This window comes from Callorhinus ursinus, unplaced genomic scaffold (genome assembly GCF_003265705.2).
Source record: "Callorhinus ursinus isolate GAN/ISIS: 27379988/994484 unplaced genomic scaffold, GSC_fseal_2.0 scaffold27, whole genome shotgun sequence".
In the NCBI taxonomy this organism is placed as follows: Eukaryota; Metazoa; Chordata; class Mammalia; order Carnivora; family Otariidae; genus Callorhinus; species Callorhinus ursinus.
The window spans coordinates 12,845,071-12,873,062 of record NW_027397089.1 but is presented as its reverse complement, the minus strand read 5'-3'; the positions used below and the strand labels follow the sequence as shown (position 1 = coordinate 12,873,062).

Genomic DNA, 27,992 nt, shown 5'->3' with positions numbered 1-27,992 from the left:
TAACGTACCACTACTTCAATTAGAAAAACAGTGAACTCACCAATGTCTTTAAAACAATTATCACACATTCTGTTGCATGCTTCTGAATTCCACACTTCATCGAAACGTTGAGCTATCAATACACGGCGACACCTGCAAACACATATAGAGTTACAAATTATTAAATGACCTAAGAAGTTTTAATAATGCCTATTTAAAAACACAGAGTTATAGACTATATTAGTTTCCTATTGCTGTCATTAACATTACCACAAACTTAGTGGCTTAAAACAACACAGATTTATTATCTTACATTTCTACAGGTTAGAAGTCTGACATGGGTCTCCTTGGCTTAAAATCAAGGTGTCAGCAGGGATGGATTTCTTCTGGAGGCTTTCGGGTGGAATCTGTTTCCTTGTCCTTTCCAGTTTCTAGAGACTTCGTGTATTCCTTGGCTCATGTCCCCCTTTCCTCCATCTTCAAAGCCAACAAGTATCATTCTGACCTTTCCTGCTTCCTTCCACATTTAAGGACCCTTATGATTATACTGGACCCATCCAAACAACCCAGGGTTATATTCCAATTTTAAGGTCAGCTGATTAAGCAACCTTAATTCACATTTGCAATCTTTTAATTCTCTTTTGCCATGGAAGGTAAATTACAGTTTCCAGGAATTTGGATGTAGACAGCTTTGGGGAACTATTCTTCTGCCTACTACATACAATTTTTTCCATATGTACCTGATAAACATTGCTTTTAGATGTTGTCTGGGATTCACTTTGAGATTCAATATTTTGCAGCTATTAAGACAATCTTCCTGATATCAAAGCATTTTTTGTACTTTACAGTATCAGTTTGACTCTAAATCCCAAAACACGCTTCTTGAGAGTTTATTGGATATATAAGGAAACTTTCATTTTCTTATTATCTAGATTGTTGCACCACCTATAGAAAAGAAATGACATTTTCTGTCACTGTCCAGTAACTGCTTATCAGTTCAAAATTTCTGAATCCTTTTTAGGATGGCAATAAGGGTATAAAGATGACTACTACTGAAAAGGGACCTAAAGGTCTAAAACCACCCTAAATAGATTTAAATCTCTTTTTTTTTTTTTAAAAAAAAATTTTATTTGAGAGCCAGAGAGCATGAGCGGGTGTAGGTGGGGTGGGGGGAGGGGCAGAGGGCAAGGGAGAAGCAGGCACTGACCTGAGCCAAAGGCAAATGCTTAACCGACTGAGCCACCCAGACACCCCTAAATTTATTTCTTAAGGAAAAACTTAACCCTGCTCTCAACTATTTCATCAACCCATCAGCTGGTGAGATGGTACATGTTACCTAGCTCAGCTCTCAAAATGCCAACCGTATATACCTTTTCAGAATTAGTAAAGCATGTAGCTGTATGCCAGAGCCAGAGAGAAAAGGTTTGGACTCACTGTCAATTTAGATCAAAACTTTCAATAAAAGGGGGATGGATGAAATAGGTGAAGGGGATTAAGAGGTACAATCTTCCAATTATAAAATAATCAGGGGATAAAATATACAGCAGAGGGAATACAGTCCATTATAGTAACAACTTTGTAGGGTGACAGAGGGTCACTAGACTTACTGTGGTGACCATTTCATAATGTATATGAATACTGATTCACTATGTTGTATACCTGAAACTAATACAATACTGTATGTCAATTATTCTTCAATTAAAAAAAATCATCTCAATATGCTTGTTTTACTTAAATAAAAAAGAACAATAAAAAATAGTTTTGGAGGATTATCAGGGAGAGAGAATATCTCTTCTTGAATTAAGGCAGATCCTGAGGGTTCATGTACTGGTTCCCACGCTTCAGACATTTGCTTTTACAGGTTTGTACTTGATATTCTACCAGTGTATTTACTTACTGAGCAAGTACTCAAAGTAATTTCATATAGTGCTTATGTTTAAATGACAAGTTATAAAAAGGTATGTGGCTTACTTGCTTATGTTTTGACAGTATGACACCATCTCATAAAGCTTCTGTTGTCCCACATTTTCCATTACCACCATTGAACTTATTCTGAATATATCTCCAAAGCCATAATGCAAAATACAGTCCGCTTTCATGTCATCTCGACCTATAGTGTGAGAAATCTTGAGATTGCATAATTACTTGAAAATTTCAAAATAGGCAAAAATAATATATATAAAGTCAGCTGGCAACACTTTATAGTCTAAATATATCACATCTAGAAATTTCAGAGATGTGCAAGTTAATTTGTAGCAACTGCCTTCAAATTATAAAGAGAAAAAAATGACTAAAGAGACATCAACAATCAGCTTAAAAAATATGTGCATAAATAATCTAGTTATTGAAGTTATAAATTTGAAACCACTAATTAAAAATTCAGAAGGCAAAGATGAACATCAAATTATCTTAGCAAACACAGGAAACAATTCATAACACTCCCATACAAGTAAGATAAGCATTTAAGTACATAAGTACAAATAAGTATAAAACTGCAAAAAAAGACTTCATTGTTCTAAAAATACTAGCTAATAAAGAAGATTAAAAATACAGAATCATTAAACCTCATCCATAGTGTGTTTTCTAGAAAAGCTCTGTTAAAAGTTACTTCTGGATAGGAGTTATACATACCTGCACATCCACGCTCTTGGTAATAATTTTCAATAGATTTACTCATTGAATGATGAATAACAAATCTCACATCTGCTATATCAATTCCCATACCAAATGCAACCGTTGCCACTAGTAATTAAAATGTTTTAACATTATATGTTAATCAAGTTAAAATATTTTAAAATGTTAATTAGACTTCTATTGAAGATACATACTTAACCTGAATTTCAATGGCTGACCATCTTCGATGAACATTGGTCTTATCTTCTGGTTCCATATTGGCATGGTACGCTCCTGCTTGAATTCCCAGTTTCTATAAACTAACTGTAACTTGCTTGGAGTCTAAGAAAAGCAATATATTCCTGTAGTAAAATACGTCCAATTGTTAGATATATATAATTTTTTAACATACATTCAAAATACTGATTAATACAATGCATGGGGGGAAAAGATTTAGGAAAGATTCCAAGGTCCTGAACATATATGACTTTCTGGTATAATTCAAGATTTGATCAGCAGCTTGCTCTAAAGCACAAATAAGCCCTGGGCCACCACTGTTGGTTCCCATTACCTCGTTTTTCTCTCGAGTATAATGTGAAAAGTTTCATGTGCAAGTGACTGGGGACCTACACTGAACAGAGGTAACAGATTTCTCTATTTGCAGGGCTGGCCTAAACTTCTCATGTGCTGACTGATATACCCTCTGAAGCTCCAGGTGGGATAAAGAGCTGCAGTCTTTCTCAAATTTGACCCTGGAGCTCCTTTCACCCAGTGCACCATTAATATCTCCTGCAAATCTGTAGAAGAGCTTTGAAATGCTACTTTTACACAAACTCTGTGCTTCAGTAACACCTGTCTATGCATTAATCCTAGAACACAAATACTCTCAACTCCATCTACAGTTAATTCATTCAATATGTACTATTTATTCCTTAATGTGTCCTTTACTATTAAACGTCTGTTTTTTACATCCCTTCAGAAAATCGCTGTTTAACCTTCTATCTTATACACAGTGGATACTTACTAAACATGTGCTGTTGATAATTAGCATTATGTCATTAGGTCCACTATTTAAAGCAATTAGGTGTAAATAAACAAAAATAAATCAAACAGTTTGACTCTTATAATCTGTCCCATGAGCAAATGACACACCCAATTTCTAAGATCACCAAGCAAATTCATTTTATCATACCATTTTCAAGTATCTTCTGCCATATACTAGTTTTTTTGGCTGCTAATCATTCACTGGTAGATTAGTGTAATACTAATTACTTTTCAAAAGTCCTCTCTGAGTCTTCAAAGTTGGTTTGTTTTCCTATTACCTCATTGCCCTTTGTATCCTCCATTAATGACCTTTACAATACCCTCTATAAAAACTTCAGTGTTGGAGGGCTTCTGCCGAATCTAAGAAAAAGCTAACTTATTACACAGTATATTAATAGGACCATCCATGTAGCCATTTGCTTACAACTTTCAGGGTGCCATGCTTTTATGGGCACAGTGCTTTTTCTCTTACTCTTATATTCACCTCCTCTGACCCTGCCACCTCTCAGGTTCTTCTTGATCCTTGGCTGTGAATCCACCAGGGGTGGGGAGGCATAGAAGCAGTGAACAACTTAAAAAGATGGAGACATTTTTATTTTCTGATGCTATTTTTATAAAAACATAAATCATGGCATTAATAACTTCAGTGAAAACTCAGAAAAATATTGTCTATTCTTAAAAGGATCAGAAACAATGAAAAAACAACTGTTAGGTTATATAATCTAAATAGAATATTAGCAAATCTTTAATGGTATATTAATGTTGTTTTTTAAAAGATTTTATTTATTTGACAGAAAGATAGAGAGAGAACACAAGTAGGCAGAGTGGCAAGCAGAGGGAGAGGAAGAAGCAGACTCTCTGCCAAGAAGGGAGCCCGATGCGGGACTCGATCCCAGGACCCTGGGATCATGACCTGAGCCGAAGGCAGCCACTTAACTGACTGAGCCACCTAGGTACCCCATGTTGAATTATTTTTAAGTGACTTCTATCAAGATTCATTAGGGTCCTTAGTATCAATCTTCACCTTCCCTCCATCCCTGCACAAGAATGTGCATCAATTTCACAAGGCAATGTCTTTTATTTAACCCAGCAAAGGATTTATGCAGCAACACAGATACATGAAGAAAGCATTAATTACTGATCTGCTTATAATCACCTCCTGATTTTAAAAACTTTTAAACAGAATTAACTGTTACTCATGTAAATAAACATAACGAAAAGGCAACCTCCGCTGCAATCCTTCACAAAAGTAACAAACTGACATAGAAGTTACACACCTTATAATAAAGATTCGGCTGATTAAAAGAAGGCGTGAAGGGTGCCTGGGTGGCTCAGATGGTTAAGCATCTGCCTTCGGCTCAGGTCATGATCCCAGGGTCCTGGGATCGAGTCCCGCATCGGGCTCCCTGCTCCTTGGGAGCCTGCTTCTCCCTCTGCCTCTCTCTGTCTTTCGTGAATAAATAAATAAAATCTTTAAATAAAAAAATAATAATAAAATAAAAGAAGGCGTGAAAGTAAAACACTTCTCCACACACAGTATTTTCTGGGCATCCTTCAGAACATGGCTTGTTGCGGTTGCAGTCAGCCCTACTGGAGTGGTGTTAGGGAACTGCCGCTTCAAGATACCAAGTGCCTTGTAATCTGGAAAAGAAAAAAACAAGTGACCCACTTTCTACACTTAAGGAGTAAATGACATCTTACCATTACACAGTTAAGCAATGGTTGCTGGATTCTCTTTCCCCAGCTCGAGATATCTAATCTGCAGTTGGCTGCCTGGCCTTTCGGAGTAGGCAGGCTACTTCTAACTCGTTCTTCAGAAACACTGTTCTGGCCCGTAGGCAAACTCACTGTTGAAGAGAGGGAATACTAAAACTAATACTATTTCCAGTAAGCTGTGTGCTGGTCTGCACCCTCTGACCAGTAACTTCAAGAGGCAGTGGGAGTGGCTATAGCATGTGGAATCTCTCACTGACAAGAGGTAAGGTATCCCTGCTACCACCACTATCCTCCAAGTGTGGCAAAATCAGACCAGAAAGCTTTTGGTGAATGCGCTGGTTTTTATAGAACTTATTTCTGGGAAACCATTCTGGGCTCATATTTGTCATGAACGTTTCCATCACTAGACGAGTTGTCCTTAAGTACCTGAACTAATTGGAGAAAGTGGAAAGGAACTGTGGTCGAAACTGCTAAATGCAAAGCTAGAGGACTACTATGAAAACAGAGAAGGTTGTGGTTGGGGAAGTCGTGAAGGTAACATTTGAGTTGGGTCTTGAAGGACATGAGAAACTCACTAGGAAGGGCAGAAGAAACCACCAGGCAGACAAAGCACATACACTGCAAAGACACCGGCATGAAATGACCTGTCATAGTCAGACAACAGCCAGCAGGTCCGTCAGGCTAACTCACAGGGTGTCGAGCTGGATGCATCTACTGTCAACTCCAGGAAGCTGGGAACCACGTTCCCTGTATGGCTCCAGGTGAGAGCTGGCCCAAAAGAGGACCTTGTGCAAGATGGGGCAGGCAGAAGTGAACCAGCTGCCATCACTCTCTGAAGACCTCTCCAGGCAGATGGGATGAGGGCCAGATGCAGAGGTGCCCAGCCAGTTCTAGCTTGTCCTGGTTTTTTTCCACTCTTTCTTTTTTCCACTCTTCCTTCAGTTCTTCTTCCCAACTATAGGCCTTGCCCACCAATGGGCCCCACCAAATGCTTGGCAGCAGACCCATAGCTCTGACAGCTACTAGGAGGACAGTGCTTACCAGAGACATCTCACGAGCTTCCCCTTTGTGGCTCCCTCTGGCACTGGCCATGCCAGTTGGACTCCCCTACAAGCTCCAGTTGATCTCCCACACCAGTGCTTCAGGAAACCAGGAACTTTTCTCTGATCCTCCATCCTTTACATCCCCTGTCCTCACACCATTGTACGGGGTCTGCTTCCTAACATAAATCCCTGATCACTTGCCATTCACAGCAGCTCTGCTTCCCTGCCTGCACCTTGACTGATACCGTTACCCTGAAGAGCATAGAAAGGCAGGCTTAAATAAGACTGGGAACAACATGGTCCATTGATTCTAAGGAGCTAGGACTTAATCCTATAGGAAATGAGTCACCATGTAACTTTTAAAGCGCACAAGGGATATGAATAGATTCATCGTTTGGTGGCGAAGTATGGGCTGGAAGAGGCAAAGACTAAAGAAAGGGAGATCAGTTCAAAGATGGCAGCAGCAGACCAGAGACCCAGTAAGACTAGGAAACAAGGCATGACAATGAGGATAGAGCAGAAGAGACTGAATAGAAACCCAAGAACCAGAGCCCCCTAAGTCTTGGTAACTACTGGGATATGGGCCCTAAAGGAGGTAGAGTGGGGAGCACGGGGAAGGAAAGAGTCCAAGATTCATCTATTCCTGTCAAGCATGTCTCCAAGGAACTAAAGTTTTTTTTTTCATTTTTTTAATTTAAATCAATGAATTAACATATAATGTATTATTGGTTTCTGAGGTAGAGGTCAGTGATTCATCAGTCTTATGTAATACCCAGTGCTCATTACTTCACGTGCCCTCAATATCTAGCACCCAGTTACCCCATCCCCCCACCTCCTTCCCCTCCAGCAACCCTGTTTGTTTCCTATGATTAAGAATCTCTTATGGTTTGTCTCCCTCTCTGATTTCATCTTGTTTTATTTTTTTCCCTCTTCCCCTATGATCCTGTTTTGTTTCTTAAATTCCACATACAAGTGAGATCATGATAGTTGTCTTTCTCTGACTGACTTGTTTCACTTAGCATAATACCGTCTAGTTCCATCCATGTCATTGCAAACAGCAAGATTTCATTTTTTTGATGGCCAAGTAGGATTCCATTGTGTATATATACCACATCTTCTTTATCCATTCATCTGTCAATGGATATCTGGGCTCCTTCCAGTTTGGCTACCGTGGACACTGCTGTTATAAAAATTGGGGTGCAGTGCCCCTTTGTTTCACTACTTTTGTATCTTTGGGGTAAATACCCAGTAGTGCAATTGCTGGGCCATAGGGTAGCTTTATTTTCAACTTTTTGAGGAACCTCCATACTGTTGTCCAGAGTGGCTGCACCAGCTTGCATTCCCACCAACAGTGCACAAGGGTTCCCCTTTCTCTACATCCTCGCCAACATCTGTCATTTCCTAACTTGCTAATTTTAGCCATTCTGACTGGTGTGAGGTGGTATCTTGTGGTTTTGATATGTATTCCCCTGATGCTGAGTGATGTGGAGCATTTTTTCATGTGTCTTTTGGCCATTTGGATGTCTTCTTTGGAGAAATGTTCAGGTCTTCTGTCCATTTCTTGACTGGATTATCTGTTCTTTGGGTGTTGAGTTTGAGAAGTTCTTTATAGATCTTGGATACTAGCCCTTTATCTGATAAGACATTTGCAAATATCTTCTCCCATTCTGCCGGCTGTCTTTTGGTTTTGTCAACTGTTTCCTTTGCTGTCCAGGCACTGAAGATTAAGTGGTGAACAAGACAAAGATGCTATGCAAATGGAAGTACAATTCAAGCAAAGAAATCAGACAAAACAAAGAGTAAACTAATAAGTACATTATTATCCAAGAGTGAGAAGGGCTCATAGTGGCAAGCCCAGTGTAGTGGGAGTATGACCAGCGAGGAAGGAAGAATAGGAAACGGTAGAGACAAACAGGGACAGACCACATATCGCCTTATGGACCCCAGTTAAGAATATGGAACTTATTCTAAGTACAAAGATCTATGGGATGCCTGGGTGGTTCAGTCGGTTAAGCATCTGTCTTTGGCTCAGGTCATGATCCCAGGGTTCTGGGACTGAGCCCCACATCAGGCTCCTTGCTCAGCGGGAGCCTGCTTCTCCCTCTGCCTGCCACTCCCCCTGCTTGTATGTGCTCTCTCTCTCTTTCTCTCTCTGATGAATAAATAAAATCTTAAAAAAAAAAAAAAAAAAGAAGAAGAAGAAGATCTGCCGGGTAGTTTAGGAAGAGAAGTACCAGAGTTTGAGCTATTATGTTATTTGTTCTCAGCTCCAACTCCACCCTTCTGTACCCTGCTCTGTGATGCTAGAGCGGGGAATCTGCACACTCCATTTTTGCTTTGCCAGCTGGCCCTAGAAACACAGAATAGAAGCCTGGAAGAGGAAGAAGGGTCTTGCTCCTTCCTTTTTGCTTCATGTGGGCTTGCTTGTGTTCTCAAGAACATCACCCCAGAAGGCTTCTTCATCCCTACTGCAGCACTATATCTTCATAGGAGCAGTAGTTGGCCATTTTTCCAAGCTTTGGGGAACCCACTTCATCACAGGTCCCCCCCGACCTTGTCTCCACTAAGAGACACCAGCACCAGGGTGCTGTGCCTCCTCAGAGGTCAGAGTTTCAGCTCCACAAAGAACCTCCTCTCAAGCTTATTACTGCCAATCTTTTCTTCCTGTTCAGGAACAAGACAAGAATGCCCACTCTCAGCAATGTTATTTAACATACTTCCTAGCCATGGAAATTAGGCAAGAAAAAGAAATAAGAGGCATCCAAATTGAAACAGAATAAATAAAACCATCACTATTTGCAGATGACATGAAATTACACACAGGAAATCTTGATTCCACCAAAAACTCATTAGAACTAAAATTCACTAAAGTGACAGAACACATAATCACTCTACAAAAATCAGTTGTGTTTCTATATACTAATAACGAACCATTAGAGAAAAGAAAACAATTCCATTTACAATTACATGAAGAAGAATAAAATATCGAGGGGTAAATTTAACCAAGGAGGTAAAAGACCTATACATCTAAAAACTATAAGACACTCATAAAGAAATTGAAGATAACACAAATAAATGGAAAGATATTCTGTGTCCATGAACTGGAAGACTTAACACTGTTAAAATTTCCATATACCTAGAGCAGTCTATAGATTCTATAGATTCAATATAATCCCTATCAAGAATCCAAAGGCATTTTCACAGAACTAGAAACAACCATCCTAAAACTACAAAAGGCCCCCAATAGTCAAAGCAATCTTGAGAAAGAAGAACAAAGCTGGAGGCATTGAACTTCCTGATTTCAAACTATACTACAAAGCTATAGTAATCAAAACAGTATGGTATTAGCATAAAAACAGAAACATGTAACAACAAAACAGAGCAGACAACCCGGAAATAAACCCACACATATATGGTCAATTAATTTATGATAAAGGAGTCAAGACTATACAATGGAGAAGCAAGACTCTTCAATAAATGGTGTTGGGAAAACTAGCCAGCCACATACAAAAGAATGAAACTGGACCCTTACACCATATACAAAAATAAACTTAAAAAGGATTAAAGTCTTAAACATAAGACCTGGAACCATAACACTACTAGAAGAAAACATAGGGGATAAGTTCCTGACACTGATCTTGGCAATCATTTATTGGATTTGACATCAAAAGCAAAGGTAACAAAAGCAAAAATAAGTGGGATTACATCAAACTAGAAAATGATTCTGTACAGCAAAGGAAACCATCAACATAATGAGAAGGCAACCTATAGACTAGGAGTAAATATTTGCAACTATCTGATAAAAGGTTAACATAAAAACTATACAAAGAACTCATTCAACTCAATAGCAAAAAACCTCAAAAAATATGATTGAAAAATAGGCAGAAGATCTGGGTACACATTTTATTCTAGAGAGGACATACAAATAGCCAACAGGTGCATGAAAAGGTGTTCAGTATCACTAATCATCAGTAAAATGCAAATCGAAACCACAATGAAATATCACCTCACACCTGTTAGAATGGCTATCATCAAAAACACAAGAAATAACAAGCGTGGGAGAAAAGAGAACCCTGGTGCACTGTTGGTAGCAATATAAATTGGTACAGCCACTATGGAAGACAGTACGGAGGTTCCTCAAAAAATTAAAACTAAAACTATCATATGATCCAACAATTCCACTTCTGGGTATTTATCCAAAGGAAAAAAAATCACTATCTTGAAAAGACATCTACACCTCTATGTTCACTACAGCATTATTTATAATAGCCAAGACAGGGAAACAATCTAAGTGTGCACTGATACATGGATAAAGAAAATATGGTATGTATATATACATACATACACAATGGAATATGATTTGGCCATAAAAAAAAAGAAAATTCTGCCATTTGCAACAGCATGGATGAACCCTGAGAACATTATGCTAAGTGATATAAGTCAGAGAAAGACAAACATTATATGATATCACTTATATGTGGAATCTTAAAAAAAAACCCAAAGATACAGAGAACACCCTGGTGGTTGCCAGAGGTGAGGGATGGGGGTGGGCAAAATGGGTGAAGGGGGTCAAAAGGTTCAAACTTCTAAATATACAGGGAGGCTTGGGGATGTAATGTGCAACCTACTGACTATAGTTACAATACTGTACTATATTTTTGTAAGATGCTAAGGGAATAAATCTAAAACATTCTCAGGAGGACCAAAAATATTTTGTAACTATGTGTGGTGAAGGATATAAGTGAACATACTGTAATAATCACATCCCAGTATATACACATATCAAATACCTACCTTATACAATTAAAACAATGTTATATATCAATAATATCTCAAAATTTTTTTAGGATGGGTACACATTTCCAATAAACAATTAGGAACATAAATCTGCAGCTGAAGAGGAAGAGGACTAGATACGGGAACAACTGATGACAGGTGGCAGCTTATCTGCAGAGACAATGCAAGTGATGGTAACACACAAGCAAGGGTTCTCATCCGAAGCGATCAGACCACTGAGGCTGGAAATATACAGCAAAGGTGAGAAACCTGATATTTTCAGTAGCTGCAGACAACTCTTTGGAGTAGTCTGATTAACATGGTGGGGTCTCCAGTTGAAAGGACAGTATATATACTGCCTAAGGCATTTAAATCAAAACTTAAAAAAAAAAAAATAACTGTGCCCCCAATAATTCTGAAGGTAGAGAACTGTGTCCTCAGGCCACGAGTCCACCATGTCTGGGGAAGTGTAAGAAAAGGTGAGAACAGATCAGAACCGCAGGGAACACTAACATTCAGGGTGGCAGCAAAGGAAGGAGAACGAAGGCAGTGAGAACGCAGAGGAACCCTGTCAAAGCCTCTGTCACAGTAACCACAGTAACCACGGGAGCAAGGGGCAAGGAGAGAGGTGAACCAGGAAACGCTCCTCCTGCTCCAGAAGTTAATCGGGAAGAGGAATGCAGACCAGCCCCCTGGACTAAGCCAGTGAGGAGTGGGGGGCCACGGTCACCTGTGAGGCAGAAGTGACTCAGTGAATTCGGAAAGGAAGGAAGGTGAGAAACAGATGGTGAGTTCAGAGGATGAGGCGAAAGGAAGAGCAGAACCAGGACAACACCATAAAGGGGTGGGAAAGGTCGAAGCCTAGTTCAGTTTCTATCTTTGATTTTAAGGAGTGAAGACTTTGACAGAGCGAGATCTTAAGAAGACAGGAGAGGATGAAGTGGGAGGAGTCATGGTAACCCTTACAAGAAATGGTCTCTTTTACCTTAAGAAGAGAAAACAAGCTTACTAATGTATGGAAGGAGAAAGAGGAGACCTCCAGACCTGCTGGCACCTATTTCCTGGGGACCAGGAGGCATCCACTGAGTAGGAGGAGGACCTAAAGGGAAGTTAAAGGCACGAAAAGCTTGCTGGGAGAAATGCTTACAGGAGACACATCAGGGACAAGTAAAACACAGTGGAGTCTGATGACAGCGACCTGAGGTGGAAACGAACGCAGCTGTGCAATTTTTTCCTGGCAGCGTTTAGTACTGAAGCAGCACGAATGGGGGAAGCAGAAGCCGGGAGCGGTCCAGCAGCTCAGTCTGGCACAGAGCCTGAGGCAGGTAAAATGCCAGGCAAACCACGAGAAACAGAAGTGGCAACAGCAGAGTCTGGAAGGAGGAGAGAGTGACCATCAGGTGGAATTTAGAGCCGTGGACAAATATACGGAGGGATTAAAGGGGACCCTAGGGGTCCATATGTGTGTGAAAGCAAGTTCAGAAAGAAATGAGGTTGAAATCACGAGCAGGATTTTTTAAATTTAAGGTTGTTTTGCACAGAGCAAGTCCGGGTGATCTGCTTCCGGCTATGACTGCAGGATTAGGTTGGAGGAGTAAAGAACGGGGTTACTAAAATACCCCACAGCACTGTAACCCCGTGGTGGTAGTTGGGTATAGACCTGGAAGTGGATGGCGGAGACCCTGACTGACGACTAAAGAAGACAGCTTGGAAGCAGATACGAATTCCTCAACGGATGTGAGGGAGAGCCCGGTGTCAGTAAACCTTTATGGCTAAAGGTAGGAGAGAATCATGTTGCTGTGAAACATGCATTTCAAGGGATAAACGCAATCAGACTAAGTGCTACCCTGGGGAGGAGTAAAGAGATTGAAGACTCTGCCTCTTGGTTCCCCTTATATTAAGGTAAGAGAAAATGAGTAATAACTGGCTGAGGAAATAATTTTAATGAAAGCAAGGATTTCCATCATGTAAGTAAGAAAATAGTCCCTAGTATCAAGGAGTGTTCTAGATACATCATACGTGCCAGGTCTGAAATCATGTCCCCAGTGGCTACAGCAATGAACTTCATCCACAGCAATCTGGGTAAATCTCCTGGCTTCATAGGCTTTCTCTAGTCTCAACATGAACATTTTGCTTTTTGTGATTTTCTCTGGAGTCATATAAATTAGCTTTAGCTTGGAGTTTTTATTTACCATTTCAGCATGAACCCATTTCATATGCTCCTATTGAAAGCAAAAACAGACACAATGATGGAACTAAGCTAGTAGACTGGGATACTAAGCAGTAAATGAAGATGCTCGTTACTCAAGCCACAGCCTTGGGCTGTTTTAGCAGATGTTCAGTTCATTAAAACAGACCATGTGCCAGTACTAAATTTAGGGCAACTGCAAATAGCATTTTAGTTGTTTACTTGTACCCAAATGTTGATAAAAGAATAATCTCGTTTGATAAAAAAATAAATAAAATAAAAATGAAAACACTCCAAGTATTTACTCTATGAAGACATAATTCTAAATTGTTCATAATAAATGCCAAAATATGAACTAAATGCAACAGGGATGATTATAAAGTTGTGTTTTATTAATTTTAACACTGTATTTGTGATCACTTCATATACCTGAACAAAATTTATTCTTGATTAGCTAGTTACTTTAATGATGCTATCAAATCTACTCAATCTCTTTAGGTTTTGTAAAGCATCCTATTCATTAAGATTTTGTAATATAAAATATATACTTTTATATAATAAAAATATATCTTAAAAGCTCACAGTTATTGGGTTCTTAGTGCTCTATTTCATAAAATATTTAGCACATTAGGGGTCATATTTTTCTAATTTTTCTAATTTTCTAATTTCCTAACCTAATTAGGAACAAAACAAGTATAAAGAAACAATTGTGGATGTGATAGACAATGTTCAAACTGCTTTCATTGTCCCAGCAAATTCCTTGAGATATCCTTAAGTTTATTAAGAAATGGCTAAAGTGTATTAAATATTTCAACGGTCCTTAAATGCCCCAGAAATCGTAGGGAAGCAAATATAAGGCTATTTCCTCAGAAATGGAGAGGTGAAAAAAAAAAGTTATATTCACAGCCTATGAACTGCTAGTGAAAGCAAACAAAACTGGACTTGACCTTGACCCATCCTTTCTCTTTTTTCCTTCCCCAATTTTTCAAACAGTAGTGATGTGGCATGAACGTCTAATTATCTCCAACTTCTAGCTACTTTCTATTATTACTACTCTCTTTTTCAGGGTTAAGGAAGTACAGTAGTAGAAAAAAATGTTCTCCATATTCGTTCTGCTGAATAGGAGAGCAGTTCAGACATGAGAATTTAAATAAAACAGAAAGAGATGGGAAAAACTAAAGGAACCACGGCTACCTGGAGATATGGCTGACACCAGGCCCAGAGGAAAATATGCAAAATGAGCATGGAGTAACTTCTCCTAAAAGCAAGCAAGGAGTCAAAAACTATGGGGTGAAGAAAAAAGATTCAGGAGCCAATCTAAAGAGATGCTCACTGCCCAAAGACAGGACTATTTCAGCATAATAAAGAATAATATGGATTAAAATCTATCAAATATGTTAAATATCCATAAGTTTATAATGATATTTAAAAAAAAAAAGACCTTATTGACCCTGGTTAGAAATGTCAGGAAAGCATCTCTTTCTGAAAAACAGTAAAGATAGGGAAAGGATTTTCAATCTGCAAAGAGTTAACAAGGAACAAGTTCTTCATAGAAAAAGTCTAGCTGATATAAGGAGTGACAGAATGAGAAATCATCACTTTGTAAGCCCCTAATTAAAGCCACTATTTAAGGCAAACAATAATCATCAGCAGCTCTAAAGCCATTAGACGAAAAGATGACAGAGAACTTGACAGTAATAGAATAGGCAGATATCACCCGAACCCACTGTCCGAGCTTAACATCACACAAAATAACCAGGTTATGATATACCTCCTGAATCATGCCATGGGAAATACACTCTTGGGAAAAAAAAAAAAAGAAAAAGGCCAAATACAGTCAAGCTTCTAAATCTAACTAAAAGGAACAAAATGAACAACATCGCAAGGAAGTTATCAGAAAAACCAGAATATAGCAAACTATAAGCCAAAGACCCTGATTTCTTCGAGAAATAATTTAAATTTACATGGGAAACAAACAGGAAATAAGGGAAACCTACAGAAATATCAACAAAATACAACATAAACCATGAATCTATTCGGGACCACAATTTAAAAAAAGAAAAGTAAGTTTTGATGAGACAGAGAAATGTGAATATTTTTACTTGATGATTTTAATGAATCAGTATTAAATTTTTTAGGTGTGATGATGTCATTATATTTTTCTGATACATACTGAAGGAGTTACAACTGAAATGATATGATGTCTGAGAACTGTTTCAAATAAACAAACCGAGAGGGAGGAGGAAGGGAAAATTCCGGGCATATAAATGAAAAAGGATTGGTTATATGTTGATAATTGTTAAAAGTGGTTAATGGATACTTGGCAGTTTTATTACAATTCTACTTTTCTATACTTATGGAAATTTCAATAACATCTAAAGAATAGCTAGGAAATGCTTATTCAACAGATCAAGGTAAGAGAGTCCATTCTCAAACAGATGAAATTCCACAGAGAAAGGGTACCTTGCTAGTAATGTACCGTTGTATTTACTTATCTTGCATAATTAGAAATTCTTGCTATTTTCTAATAGATAATATAAAACAAGTCAGGTATTGTTTACTGTAAAGTGCCAGATAGTAAATATTAGGCTTTGTGGGCCATACAATATCACAACTACTCAGCCATTATTGTGTGAAAACAGTGGTAGACGTAAATGTACAAGCATGGTTGTGTTCCAATAAAACTTTATGGACAATGAAATCTAAATTTCATACAATTTTCACACTTCACAAAGTATTCTTCTTTTGGTTTTTTTAATCATTCAAAAATATAAAAAACCAAGCAACAAAGACTAGAAAGGAACATAGGCCACCACCAGAAACACCAACTTTACGGGTAACACAATGGCACTAAATTCCTATCTTTCAATAATCACTCAGAATGTAAATGGACTAAATGCTCCAATCAAAAGACACAGGGAATCAGAATGGAAAAAAAAAAAAAACAAGACCCATTTGTATGCTGCCTACAAGAGACTCATTTTAGACCTAATGACACCTACAGATTGAAAGTGAGGGAATAGAGAACCATCTGTCATGCTAATAAATATCAAAAGAAAGCTGAGGTAGCCATACTTATATCAGACAAACTAGACTTTTTAAAAAATATTTATTTTAGAGAGAGAGGGGAGAGAGCATGCATGGGGGGAGGGGCAGAGGAAGTGAGAGAATCTCAACAGACTCCCTACTGAGTGTGGAGCCTGACATGCGGCTGGATCTCACGACCCTGAGATCATGACCTGAGCTGAAATCAAGAGTCAGATGTTTAACTGACTGAGCCATCCAGGCACCCCTAGACAAACTAGGTTTTATTTTATTTTACTTAAAGATTTGAGAGAGAGAGCGCGCACAAGCAGGGAGAGTGGCAGAGGGAGAGGAGGCTCCCCACTGAGCAGGGAGCCTGATGTGGAGCTCGATCCCAGGACCCTGGGATCATGACCTGAGCCAAAGGCAGATGCTTGACCGACTGAGCCACCCAGGCGCCCCTTGATAAACTAGATTTTAGACTGAAGACTGAAACAAGACATGAAAAAGGCCATTATAGCATAATTAAGTAGTCTATCCATCAAGAAGATCTAACAATTGTAAATATTTATGCCCCCAACTTGGGAGTACCAAAATATGTAAAGCACTTAATAACAAATATAAAGAAACTCATTGATAATAACATAATAATACTAAAGAATTTTAGCACCCTGCTTACAGCAATGGACTGATCATGTAAGCAGAAAATCAACAAGGAAACAATGGCTTTGAATGACATACTGGGCCAGAGGGAGTTAACAGATACATTCAGAACATTTTATCCTAAAGCAGAAGAATACACATTCTTTCAAGTGCACATGGAACATTCTCCAGAATGGATCACATAGTGGGTCACAAACCACCCTTCAACAAGTCCAAAAAGATCAAGATCATACCATGCATATTTTCAGACCACAACACTATGAAACTTGAAGTCAACCACAAGAAAAAATTTGGAAAGACCACAAATACATGAAGGTTAAAGAACAACCTACTAAAGAATGAATGGGTTAACCAGGAAATTTAAGAAGAAATAAAAGTATACAGAAAAAAGTGAAAATGAAAACACGACAGTCCAAAATCTTTGGGATGCAGCAAAAGCAGTCCTAAGGGGGAAGTTTTATACTCCAATACAGGCCTAACTCAAGAAGCAAGAAGTCTCAAATACACAACCTAACCTCACACCTAAAGGAACAGTAAATAAGGCTTAAAGCCAGCAGAAGGGAAATAATAAACATTAGAGCAGAAATAACAATTTCAAAATTAGTTTAATGAAGCTAAGCAAAAACGCATTTAATGATATATGATAAGAAACAGTATATCAAAAAAAATAGGGGCGCCTGGGTGGCTCAGTTGGTTAAACCGCTGCCTTCAGCTCAGGTCATGATCCCAGGGTCCTGGGATTGAGCCCCACATCGGGCTCCCTGCTCATGCAGGAAGCCTGCTTCTCCCTCTGCCTGCCGCTCCCCCTGCTTGTGTTCTCTCCCTCTCTCTCTCTCTCTCTCTCTCTCTCTCTCTCTCTCTCTCGCTCTGTGTGTCAAATAAATAAATAAATAAATAAATAATTGCCAGTTAGCGTTAACCTACAAAGAAGAGGAAGGTGCTTGATAGGTATTCAAAAAACAGTCTGAATGTTGATAAGGGAATTCAAATATCATAAAAATCTCAAATATCAAGTTAACAATTATGTAGAATTTATGTAAATATCTTGTTTAGAAGTGAATCCCTGGAAAGCAAGGCCCACAAAAGCATTGCAATTTGAGAGTCATAGTATTCCATTACAATGTGATAGCCAGTGATAAACATGATGTTTAGCAAGATCTTGAATCAAGAAAGGTGCGTTCACTAGGGCAGGAAAATAAACTAGACTTTAGCAAGAAGTTTGAATCTTTTTTTCTTGTTTAATTTTTCTCTAGTTAAAACTTAGAAAAGTTAGGTAAGAATCTTCTTTTTCCAAGCATTGATTGATGCTGCTAGAACCATATTTGGAAAAAAATTATGAAGTCTGAATAAGAAAAGCTTCATTTAAAAAGAACATGGGTAAGAATGGTTTGCCTACAGGTTTCCCATGCCACTTGAAGCGCGGCCAATTTTCCCTCTAAGCCGCTGGAAAGCACCGATCCAGGAACAATCATTAAACTCCCGCATAAAGAAACAATCAGAAACAAAATTTGCAAAGAAAAACAGAATAAACCTTTATTCCAAGCAGCAGGTGAAGAATCCCATTCACTGCTTTTCCCAGCATTAGAAGCCTCTAAATGCTGCTTTATTCGGTTTGTTAGGATGTTCTTTTTCTGAATGAGCTCTTGTTGCTTTTCCAGAAGTTCCCGAACTTGAAGGTCTACTGCATGTAGCTCATTGGTTATAGAATCCAATTCCTCAAAGCTGTAAGAAAGAAAAAAAAAAGATACAATGACTAATTAGTTTTAGGTTTCCCTACTGATTTTTGGATATTCCTCACCATTGAAATTACAAACTTAGTAGTAGAGCAGGGTGGTTAAGGGCATGTGTGTTGGAGACAGGAGACCTGAGTTATATCTTAGGTCCTCATCTCAGCTCAGGCTAAGTACTTAACTGAGCCTCAATTTCCCCATCTGTAAAAGGGGATAATACCTAGCTTTCATAGTACTGTTTTAAAGAATTGAGATAACATATGTAAAGTTCCTAACATAGTACCTGGAACAAAGTTATGCATTTAATAAATGATCATTATTCTTTTTTATTGTGTTGTAGGGAGTGGTCCTAAGTCATTTAAGTAAAGTGACCAGACTTTAAAGCAAAAGAAAGCTTTTTTTTTTTTTTTTTTTTTTTTAGAGAAGCAGAGAGGGAGAGTGTGAGCGGGGAGGGGCAGAGGGAGAAGGAGAGAAAGACCTTAAGCAGGCTCCACACTCAGTGCAGAGCCCAACACGAGGCCCGATCTCACAACCCTGGGATCATGACCTAAGCGAATATCAAGAGTCGGATACTTAACCAAGTGAGCAACCCAGGTGCCCCAAGAATGCTATTTAAAAGTAATCCCCTTAACTACTTAGCTATTATTTCACAAAAACACTTATATTTGGGTTCATATGTTGGCATGATGAGGAGCCGGTGATTATAAACAAGCTGATGTAACAATAAAAAGAGAATTGGAATTGACATTACAATTCCATCATAACTAATTTATAAAGCAGCCTTAATGTATGACTCTAATCAATCTGAGTATTAAAGCCAAAGTGAGATTTGACACCACACCAATGGAAACTAAAAAAATTTTTAAAGATGTTCTTGGTGCTTTCTAAAACATCTGCCTGCATTAATCAGTGTCCAGCTTTAATCCTGAAATTTTCCAAAGATGAAATCTTACAGTTATGATTTAAAATAGAATATCATGGTGGCTTTGTATTGTACCAACTACCAGCATTCACTTCCTTCCAGGATTCTGGGTTAGGACTGGCCACAAGTGAACTCTGCTTCAGACTTGGAAGGCAGAAATGAAACAGCAGCAGCTTTACGTTCAGATGGCTGGTGTAACGTCAGGTGTTATTGCGGTTCATTCACATTGTCATAGACCTGCTGCCTCATCTTGCCGTTGGGTAGAAGCCAGTTCCTCCAGCTCCTGCTCAGCCTCTTTGGGGCAGCAGCTTGGCCCACAGCTTCCTCAGCTTCCCTGAATTGTTGGCCATGTTCTTGTACAATTTTCTATGGCAAGCGCACCAGCCCTTCTGCAGGGCACCAGCATCCTGGCAGTCAGAGCCTTGGAGGCAATGACACACCGACACAAGACCAAGAGAGAAACAGATGGGTTCCACTTTGTGCTCATTGGTTTCAGCTCTTCTTTACCCTCCCACACTCCATCTTCCTGTCCCTACTGCTGGCACTGCTGACTGCTTAACCACGTCCTGTGATCACGTAGGAGCTAATTCCTATAATAAATCCCTTATATCACTCATAATGATTCAGCTTCTCTGAACCCTAACCAATGCCAAATGTTGTTCCAGAGGAAAAGAAAGTTAAAAGTAGGTTCTCTAAATTGCTTCTATGCCACCTAGAATAGTCTCTGATTTAAAGATTTAAGGGTATTAATGACCCTTCCCTGCAGTGGTAAAAGGGACAATGGTATTCCCATGGCACGCAGTAGACAAAGTTATGTAAATTATAATCTAGACACTAATAATTAAGTATCTAGAGAGGGAAAGGCTTTTTTGGGTGACCAAGTGTTTGCTGTCACAGAACATTTTTGTGAGAATAATGGGGTTGACTGTCTGCTCCTAAATATGCTGAAGCAGCTGAAGAAATGCAGGATCTGCATAAAGGGACCTCAAAGTCTCTAGGACTATAACTAAGATTACTAAATACCAACATTCTGCAAGTGGCTGAATTACAGTGCAAACTGAACTCCCAGCCTTGCACAGACTCTTATGTTAAAGTTAGGGCACTGATTAGAAAGAAGTGAGACTCTGCAATTGGGAAGGGAACATCTGGGCAGATTCCAATGAAGCAGGCAGGGGACCTTAAACCACTCAATTCTGCCATTCTCTCTTGCCCTTCCTCCTCTTTCTCAGACAGCTTCCCCCTGTCTGAATGCCTGTGATGGTCTTTCCTGAGACAGCTGCCTCACAAGGGATTGCTAAGCCCCACTAAGAATCTGCCCTGCCACCTCTCAGTGCTTCAAGAATAGGAAGCCCGAGAGAATGATGTACAAATGAGATTTTTCTAACACCCTTCGCTCACTTCATGTCTATTACATTTGGTAATTCTTGTAATATTTGAAGCTTTTTTATTATTACAATTGTGATGGTAATCTGTAATCAGTGCTCTTTGATACTATTATTGTAATTGCTTTGGGGAACCACAAACTACACCCATATAGGACAGAAACCTTAATAAATAGTGTATGTATTCTAATTGCTCTACCAACCAGCCATTCCCCAGTCTCTCTCCCATGGCCTTCCCTATTCCCACTGGAATTAGGTCAGTCAGTTACCCTACAATGGCCTCTGACTGTTCAAATGAAAGGAAGAGTTGTACATCTCTCACTTTAAATAAAAATCTAGAAGTGATTAAGCTTAGGGAGGAAGCCATGTCAAAAGCCAACACAGGCTGAAAGCTAGGCTTCTTGAGCCAGTTAGCCAAGTTGTGAATGCAAGGGCAAAGTTCTGGAAGGAAATTAAAAGTGCCAGTGAACATATGAATGATAAGAAAGAGAAACAGTCTTAATGCTGATATGGAGAGAGGTTTAGTAGTCTGGATAGAAGATCAAACCAGCCACAACATTTCCCTAAGCCAAAGCCTAATCCAGAGCAAGGCCTCAACTCTCTTCAATTCTATGAAGGCTCAGAAAGGTAACGAAGGTGCAGAAGAAAAGTATGAAGCTAGAAGAGGTTGGTTCATGAGGTTAAGGAAAGAAATCATCTCTATAACATGAAAGTGTAAAGTGAAGCAAGTGTTGATATAGAAGCTATAGCAAGCTATCTGCAAGATCTAGCTAAGATAATGAGTGAAAGTGGTTGCCCTAAACACATTTTCACTGCAGACAAAATAGCCTTATATTGGAAAAAAGATGCCATCTAGGACTTTAATAGCTAGAGAGAAGTCAATGCCTGCCTGCAAAGCTTCAAATAGGCTGACTCTCGTTACAAAGTAATGGAGCCAATGTTCACTTACCATTCCAAAAATCACAGGGGCAAGAATTATGCTAAATTGTGTTCTGTAAACCTGGATGGTAGCACATCTATTTAAATGCGTTTACTATATACTTTAAGCCCACTGTTGAGACCTAGTGTTCAGAAAAAAATACATTTTTTTTTTCATTGACAATCCATCCAGTCATCCAAGAGCTCTGATGGAGATGTCCAAAGAGATTCATCTTATTTTCATGCCTGAAAACACAACATCCATCTGCAACCCATGGGTCAATAAGTAATTTTTGACTTTCAAGTCTTATTATTTACAAAATACATTTCATAAGGCTACAGCTGCCACAGATAGGGATTGCTCTGATGGATCTGGGCAAAGTTAACTGAAAACCTTCTGGAAAGGGCTTGCCACTCTAGATGCCATTCAGAAAATTTGCGATTCATGGGAAGAGGTCAAAACATCAACATTAACAGGAGTTCAGAAGAAGTTGATTCTAACTCTCACGGATGACCTTGAGGTTCAAGATTTCAGTGGAGGAAGTTAATTGCTGCAACCTCATGATAAAACTTTAAAAGAGAGGAGTCATCTTATGGATGAGTGAAGAAAGTGGTTTCCTAAAGATGCTGTGAAGATTGTTGAAAGGACAAAAAAGGATTCAGAATATTACATAAACTTAGTTGATAAAGAAGCAGCAGGCTTTGAGAGGATTGGCTCCAATTTTGAAAGAAGTTCTACTGTGGGCAAAATGCTATCGCATGTACAGAAAAATCATGGGAGGAAAAGTTGATGATGTGGCAAACTTTATTGTTTTAAGAAATTGCCACAGCCACCCCAACTTTCAGCAACCGCCACACTGATTAGGTAGCAGCCATCAACATCAAGGCACGACTCTTCAGCAGCAAAAAATATTACACTCACTGAAAGCTCAGATGATGGCTAGCATTTTTCAGCAATAACATGGTTTTAATTAAGGTATGAACATTAAGACATTCTAATGCATACTTAATAGACCAGATTTAGTGTAAATATAATTTTTATATGTACTAGGAAACCAAATAATTCTTTGACTTGCTTTGTTGTGATCTTGGCTTTATTGTAGTGGCTGGAAACAAAACTGTAGGATCTCTGAGGTATGCCTGTATCACCAGAAAAGTAAGGAATATGTGTGGGAATAGATCCTAAGGGTACTAAGCCAGAGTGAACAGAATAAAATACTGAATGAACCTAAATTTACTGATATGGACTCAATATGAAATTCTGGTTTGTTGTGTTAAATATAGTGGCCAGGAGTACTCTAATAATTTATTTAGTTGCTTGCTAGAAACCTGGCTCCAAAGATGAATATCAGAAGGTTGGGCTGGAATGACACAAGGGTAGATTCCAAAGACATTGAAGGGCTAGAACTCCCTGGCTATACCCTAAAGGAGGGATCCAGAGGCTTAGGGAGATGGGAATGCCAGAGTCTCAGTCTATCTGATCATCTACTCTCTTGCTGTGCCCAGGGAAGATCCAGAGGGAGCCCCAGCATCCCTGAAGAGCTCTTAGTGGCTGTTTTCTGTAAGCTAAGAATGTCAATGGGAAGTACTGCCTTTGAACTAAACTACCTGAATCAATGAGAATGATGGGATTCCAAGGTATGGGGGCTAAATGGTAGCAATTCAGTTCACAACCAAAGAAAAGGTACATGTGGTTGCTATAATATGCAACAGAGCAACACAGTAATCAGGATAGTCTGACCCAAAGAGAATTCTAGCATTGGCTAGTTGATCATGATGACTTTGAAACAGATTACTTGATTTAAAAATGCAGAATACAAAGCCCTGATTCCAGTACACATAAGTGTCATAGTCCTTCAACCAGTTCCCAGAAATGAGCCAATTTATAGACCCAGAGTCCCTTGAATAAAGTAGAGGTTGGGGCCCTTTGAGGAAGGCCTCTATTACATAACTAAAAATTATGTAGGAAATCTTCACACTAGTGTTCTCCAGAGCAACTTATCAGGGTAACTGTGTATTTGGGAAAGGAAAATAACTTCTCAGAAAGTATTGGACATTAACTCAGAACTGACAGTTCCTGGATGATTAAAATGCCATGGTGATCTACCAGTCAGAACAGGGACTGGACTTATGCAAGTCACGTGACCAGTGCAGTTTTGCTCAGTCCATCACACAGTGGGCTCAGAAGGTTCTCTAACCCACTCTGTGATTATTTCCCCAGTTCCAGATTGTATTATTAGAACAGATAAATTCAGCAACTAACCAAATCCACATATTGGTCCCCTGGCCTATAAGTAAGGACTATTATGGAAGAAAAGACCAAGTGGAAGCCAGTATAATTGCCCTTACCTACCAAAACAGTGAACAGCACGGTTTGTCCCGTAGATAGGATTCCTGGGCCTAGGAATCGGGGTGGAAATGGGAGTGGCTCCTCTTGCTATTACCTCCTAGTGATCCACTAGTGAAATGTTTGCTTCCCATCCCTGAAACTTAGAACTTTGCTGGTTTAGAGGTCTCAGCAAGGAAGGAATGCTTCCACCAGGGGAAAAAGCAATGGCTCCATTTAAATGGAAGTGGACTGCCTCTTGACCACTTTGAGCTCCTCATACCAATGAATCAACAGGCAAAGAACCAGGTTACTGTACTGGCTGAGGTGAGTGATTCTGACTATTCAAGAGAAATAGGACTGCTGTGACACTACTGAAGTACGGAGGAGTAGGTATGAAATGTAGGGGATCCCCTAGGGTACCTTCTGGTATTCCCATGTCCTGTGATTAAAGTTAGTGGAAAACTCAAAAGCCAAATACAAGCAAATTGCTAAGGCGAGTCCACACACCAGACATTTGTCACTAGATGAGGTGCCTGCTGAGAGCAAAGGAGTAAGGAATGGGAAACTGAAGAAGATAGTTATAAAATAACATCTAATGACCACATGACCAGAGAGAAACAGGATTATAATAACTATAAGCATTTCTTCATTATTTTGTTGTTGGTGGTGGTGGGTATGTATGTATATATCTATGTATTTGGGTCCCTTCTCCTATTCTCCCAACATCTAAAATAAAATGTTAATAAGAGCTGACTTCATATCTCAGGATTTAAGTTAGAGGATTATCAAAAAGAATGTGATTCAGCAAGAAGAGGAATAAGCAGCATCCAAATACGTATAACAAGAATGTGTGCCCTCTTTTGGGGAGAGGATTAATTTATATTTGGTTGTTCAAGGGACAGTTGTGCTTCCTTGGGCAGCCAGAGATTTGGAGGGCAGAAGTGAAACAGTGGGCTTATTTTCCAAACAAATAACTGCAACTCTAACTGCTGCCAGATATCCTTTTGGAAAGAGCAGAGTTTGCAGTTGCTCCAGACCCTGTGGGTTCTCCTTCAGCTTCTCTAAATCCTCAGCCGAGCAGTATGCAACCAGCTCTTTGGCAGGTCTCTTGCATCGTTCAAACTGGAGACTTTGAGGCAATGAGACTAATGCAGGTTCTGTTAAGAAACAGGATTCATCCTCACCGGCTGCACTTTGTTTTTGCACTCCCCACTGTGTATCTGCCTTCTCTTCCTGACTGCTGGCTCTGCTGACTTCAGGCCCAGTGCCAGACACACAGGCAAACATATGCCAGGGAAGAGCTTGACCACTTCACATAATCACATAAGGTTAAATCCCTCTAATAAATCCCTTATATCACTCACAGTGCCTCTGCTTCTCTGATCAAGCCCTACCTGACAGAGAGCTTCTGATTCAAGATGGCAACACAGGAAGAGCCTGAACTCATCTCTTCCACAGATACAACCAATCTACACCTATTAATAGAGCAATTCCTCCTAAAGAAGAACTGGGGATGGACTGAACAGCTTCAGCACACCAGAAGATACAAAGATCACATAAAGAACAACAAGACAGACAGACACACTCTAACAAAGGAGCCCCCCCGCCACCCCCAAATGCTGTGGAACTGCAGTGGGAGGGATAGCACTGAGGGGCTATGAGCAGATTCATCTGCCCTGGTACACAGAAAAAAAGCCACAGTTTGAGAGGGAAACTAGAATATAAAGGAACCAGCCTTAGGACCTTACCAAATGGCAGGACAGCAACTAGAACTCTCTCCACATCTGAGAGGCTGGCAAGTGCCATGGTTTGTTTCCAGTACATCTTGACAGCACAGACAGGAACAGGTTATGGATGCCATAGCTGGCCTGCTGCCTCAGTGAGCCCTGGGCCTCTAAACCACATCAAACTTGGACCCCCTAGGGCACAGAAAAAAAACTACAGTTTAAAAGAGCAACTAGAATATGAAGTATCTAGCCCTAGAACTCCACCAAATGGTAAGGAAGCTGCTGGAAATTTCTCTGGATTGGAGGGTCTGGTGAGTGCCAGATTCTACATTCCCCTCTACCTTCATAGCATGGATGGGAGCACAGTCCAGGTACCCTAGCCTACTGCCTCAGTGAGCACTGGTTCCCTAGCCCACATCATCCCAAGCCAACCTACCAAGACAGCCCCAATGCAGTGCACACTGTAACACCCCTGCTCAACGCTCGCTACAGCAACAGCCAACTTGCCAAAGTCATCAGGCACAAAGCACCCTGGAATAATCCAGACCTGTACCATGTTGGCTCCAGATAACATGCTAGGACACCATAATGCACAGTACTCCAGGACCTCCTCACTCATGTTCTCTTCAACTCCAGCCACTCAGTGAGAGCACTACTTACAGAGAGCACCACAGGAATCTCTGCCTTTGAAATCTTCTAATTGTCATTCTGGTTGAATGGGTAACTAAGTATTATTTAAGAGTGACCTATGATTCTATTTGATCAAATGTTTTAAATCTTCTGATATTTTCAACAAACTTCCCCAAATCAACTTTTGAATGAAGTAAAAAGAGAAATGTTAATTTATGTAGACTTATTTGATATATTAATTTGCATGGGAAACACTGTCAAAAAATGTTTTATCTTAGATCATAATTTATATAGGGTATATTAATAACTAATTCAAAGATTATATGAAATTCCTAAAAATTTGACACGTCCTGGTATAATGTTATCTAGCCATAATTCCAGCTATTATCTTAAAATACTACAGATCACAAAAATAACCAATTTTATTTGTCAATTCCATTTGTGTGTGCGTGTGTGTGTGTTTGTGTGAACTCTCACGAGATCTTTAACCATGGCTATTTTTAAATCTTTTTTCACTCATTGGCAGTTATTGTTTTACTCCGTTATTTTCATAAAAGTGTTCCTACAAAAGTGCTTCACCTGTAAGGAAAGTCACGGAGAAGACTCTGACAACTACAGGTTCCTGATAACTTTAAGATCATAACACTGAACAGGTAAGGATTTCTAAAAGTCTAATGGAAAACTGATTCATAATGTTGCTAACCCAAGTTGAAGCAAAACAAGAATTACAGGAGACTGAACTAAAGATGATTATAATTTTATGACTTCATTTAAAACATTGCTAGTTCTTTAATGTTTTGTTTTCCAGATTTAAAGGGCCCTATTTTTTCCTCTGTTTTAAGCTATCTATAGCTTACAGCACTTCAGTAAAATATACTTTTGTAAACAAAGGTTAAAACAAGTATCTTTTTCTCCTTACTCGATCCCTCCAGAATTCAGTAATTCTTTTTGAATATCCTTACTTTTCATGACAATATATGTATTTACATAAGCTCAATCAGTTCTCCTTTTAATAGGACACAAGTTCCAGCACAGCAGATTTAAAAGCGCCTATTTGGTCAATCACTATTCTTGCTGCACTTATGTAAATAATCAGGCCAAATTTTTGAAACTAGACTTAATTTACAAACAAATTAGTCTTACTGCGGTCATCTTTGATAAAAACAGGGACAATTTCAAAGAGAAAAATGAAGTTTCAGTAATACACCTTTGTGGATATCAGATTCTACTGCTGTTAACTGTCCTTGAGGTTTTGTTTTCTACCCACAAACTGAACTGGATCCTGAATTCTAAATTCCTCCAGTATTT

At 39.2% G+C, this 27,992-nt stretch overlaps 1 protein-coding gene across 7 annotated transcripts in view; it reads right to left on the bottom strand.

The window, feature by feature from the left end:
* The window catches only part of LOC112830064 (ATP-dependent DNA helicase Q1-like), a 112,538-nt gene that overhangs the window by 9,440 nt on the left and 75,106 nt on the right, over nt 1–27,992 (bottom strand). For 4 of the 7 annotated variants that reach the window (XM_073877878.1, XM_073877884.1, XM_073877880.1 and 1 more), the window contains 5 exons: nt 18,578–18,768; nt 2,808–5,277; nt 2,611–2,721; nt 1,951–2,089; nt 41–132 (listed from right to left, as the gene is read on the bottom strand). In XM_073877878.1, the coding sequence (XP_073733979.1) occupies nt 41–132; nt 1,951–2,089; nt 2,611–2,721; nt 2,808–2,877 (412 nt within the window). In that variant the 5' untranslated portion in view covers nt 2,878–5,277; nt 18,578–18,768. Of the gene's footprint in view, nt 1–40; nt 133–1,950; nt 2,090–2,610; nt 2,722–2,807; nt 5,278–18,577; nt 18,769–22,410; nt 22,543–26,075; nt 26,243–27,992 lie in introns of those variants that run through there. The other 3 variants (XM_073877882.1, XM_073877879.1, XM_073877881.1) reach the window with 3 other exon arrangements.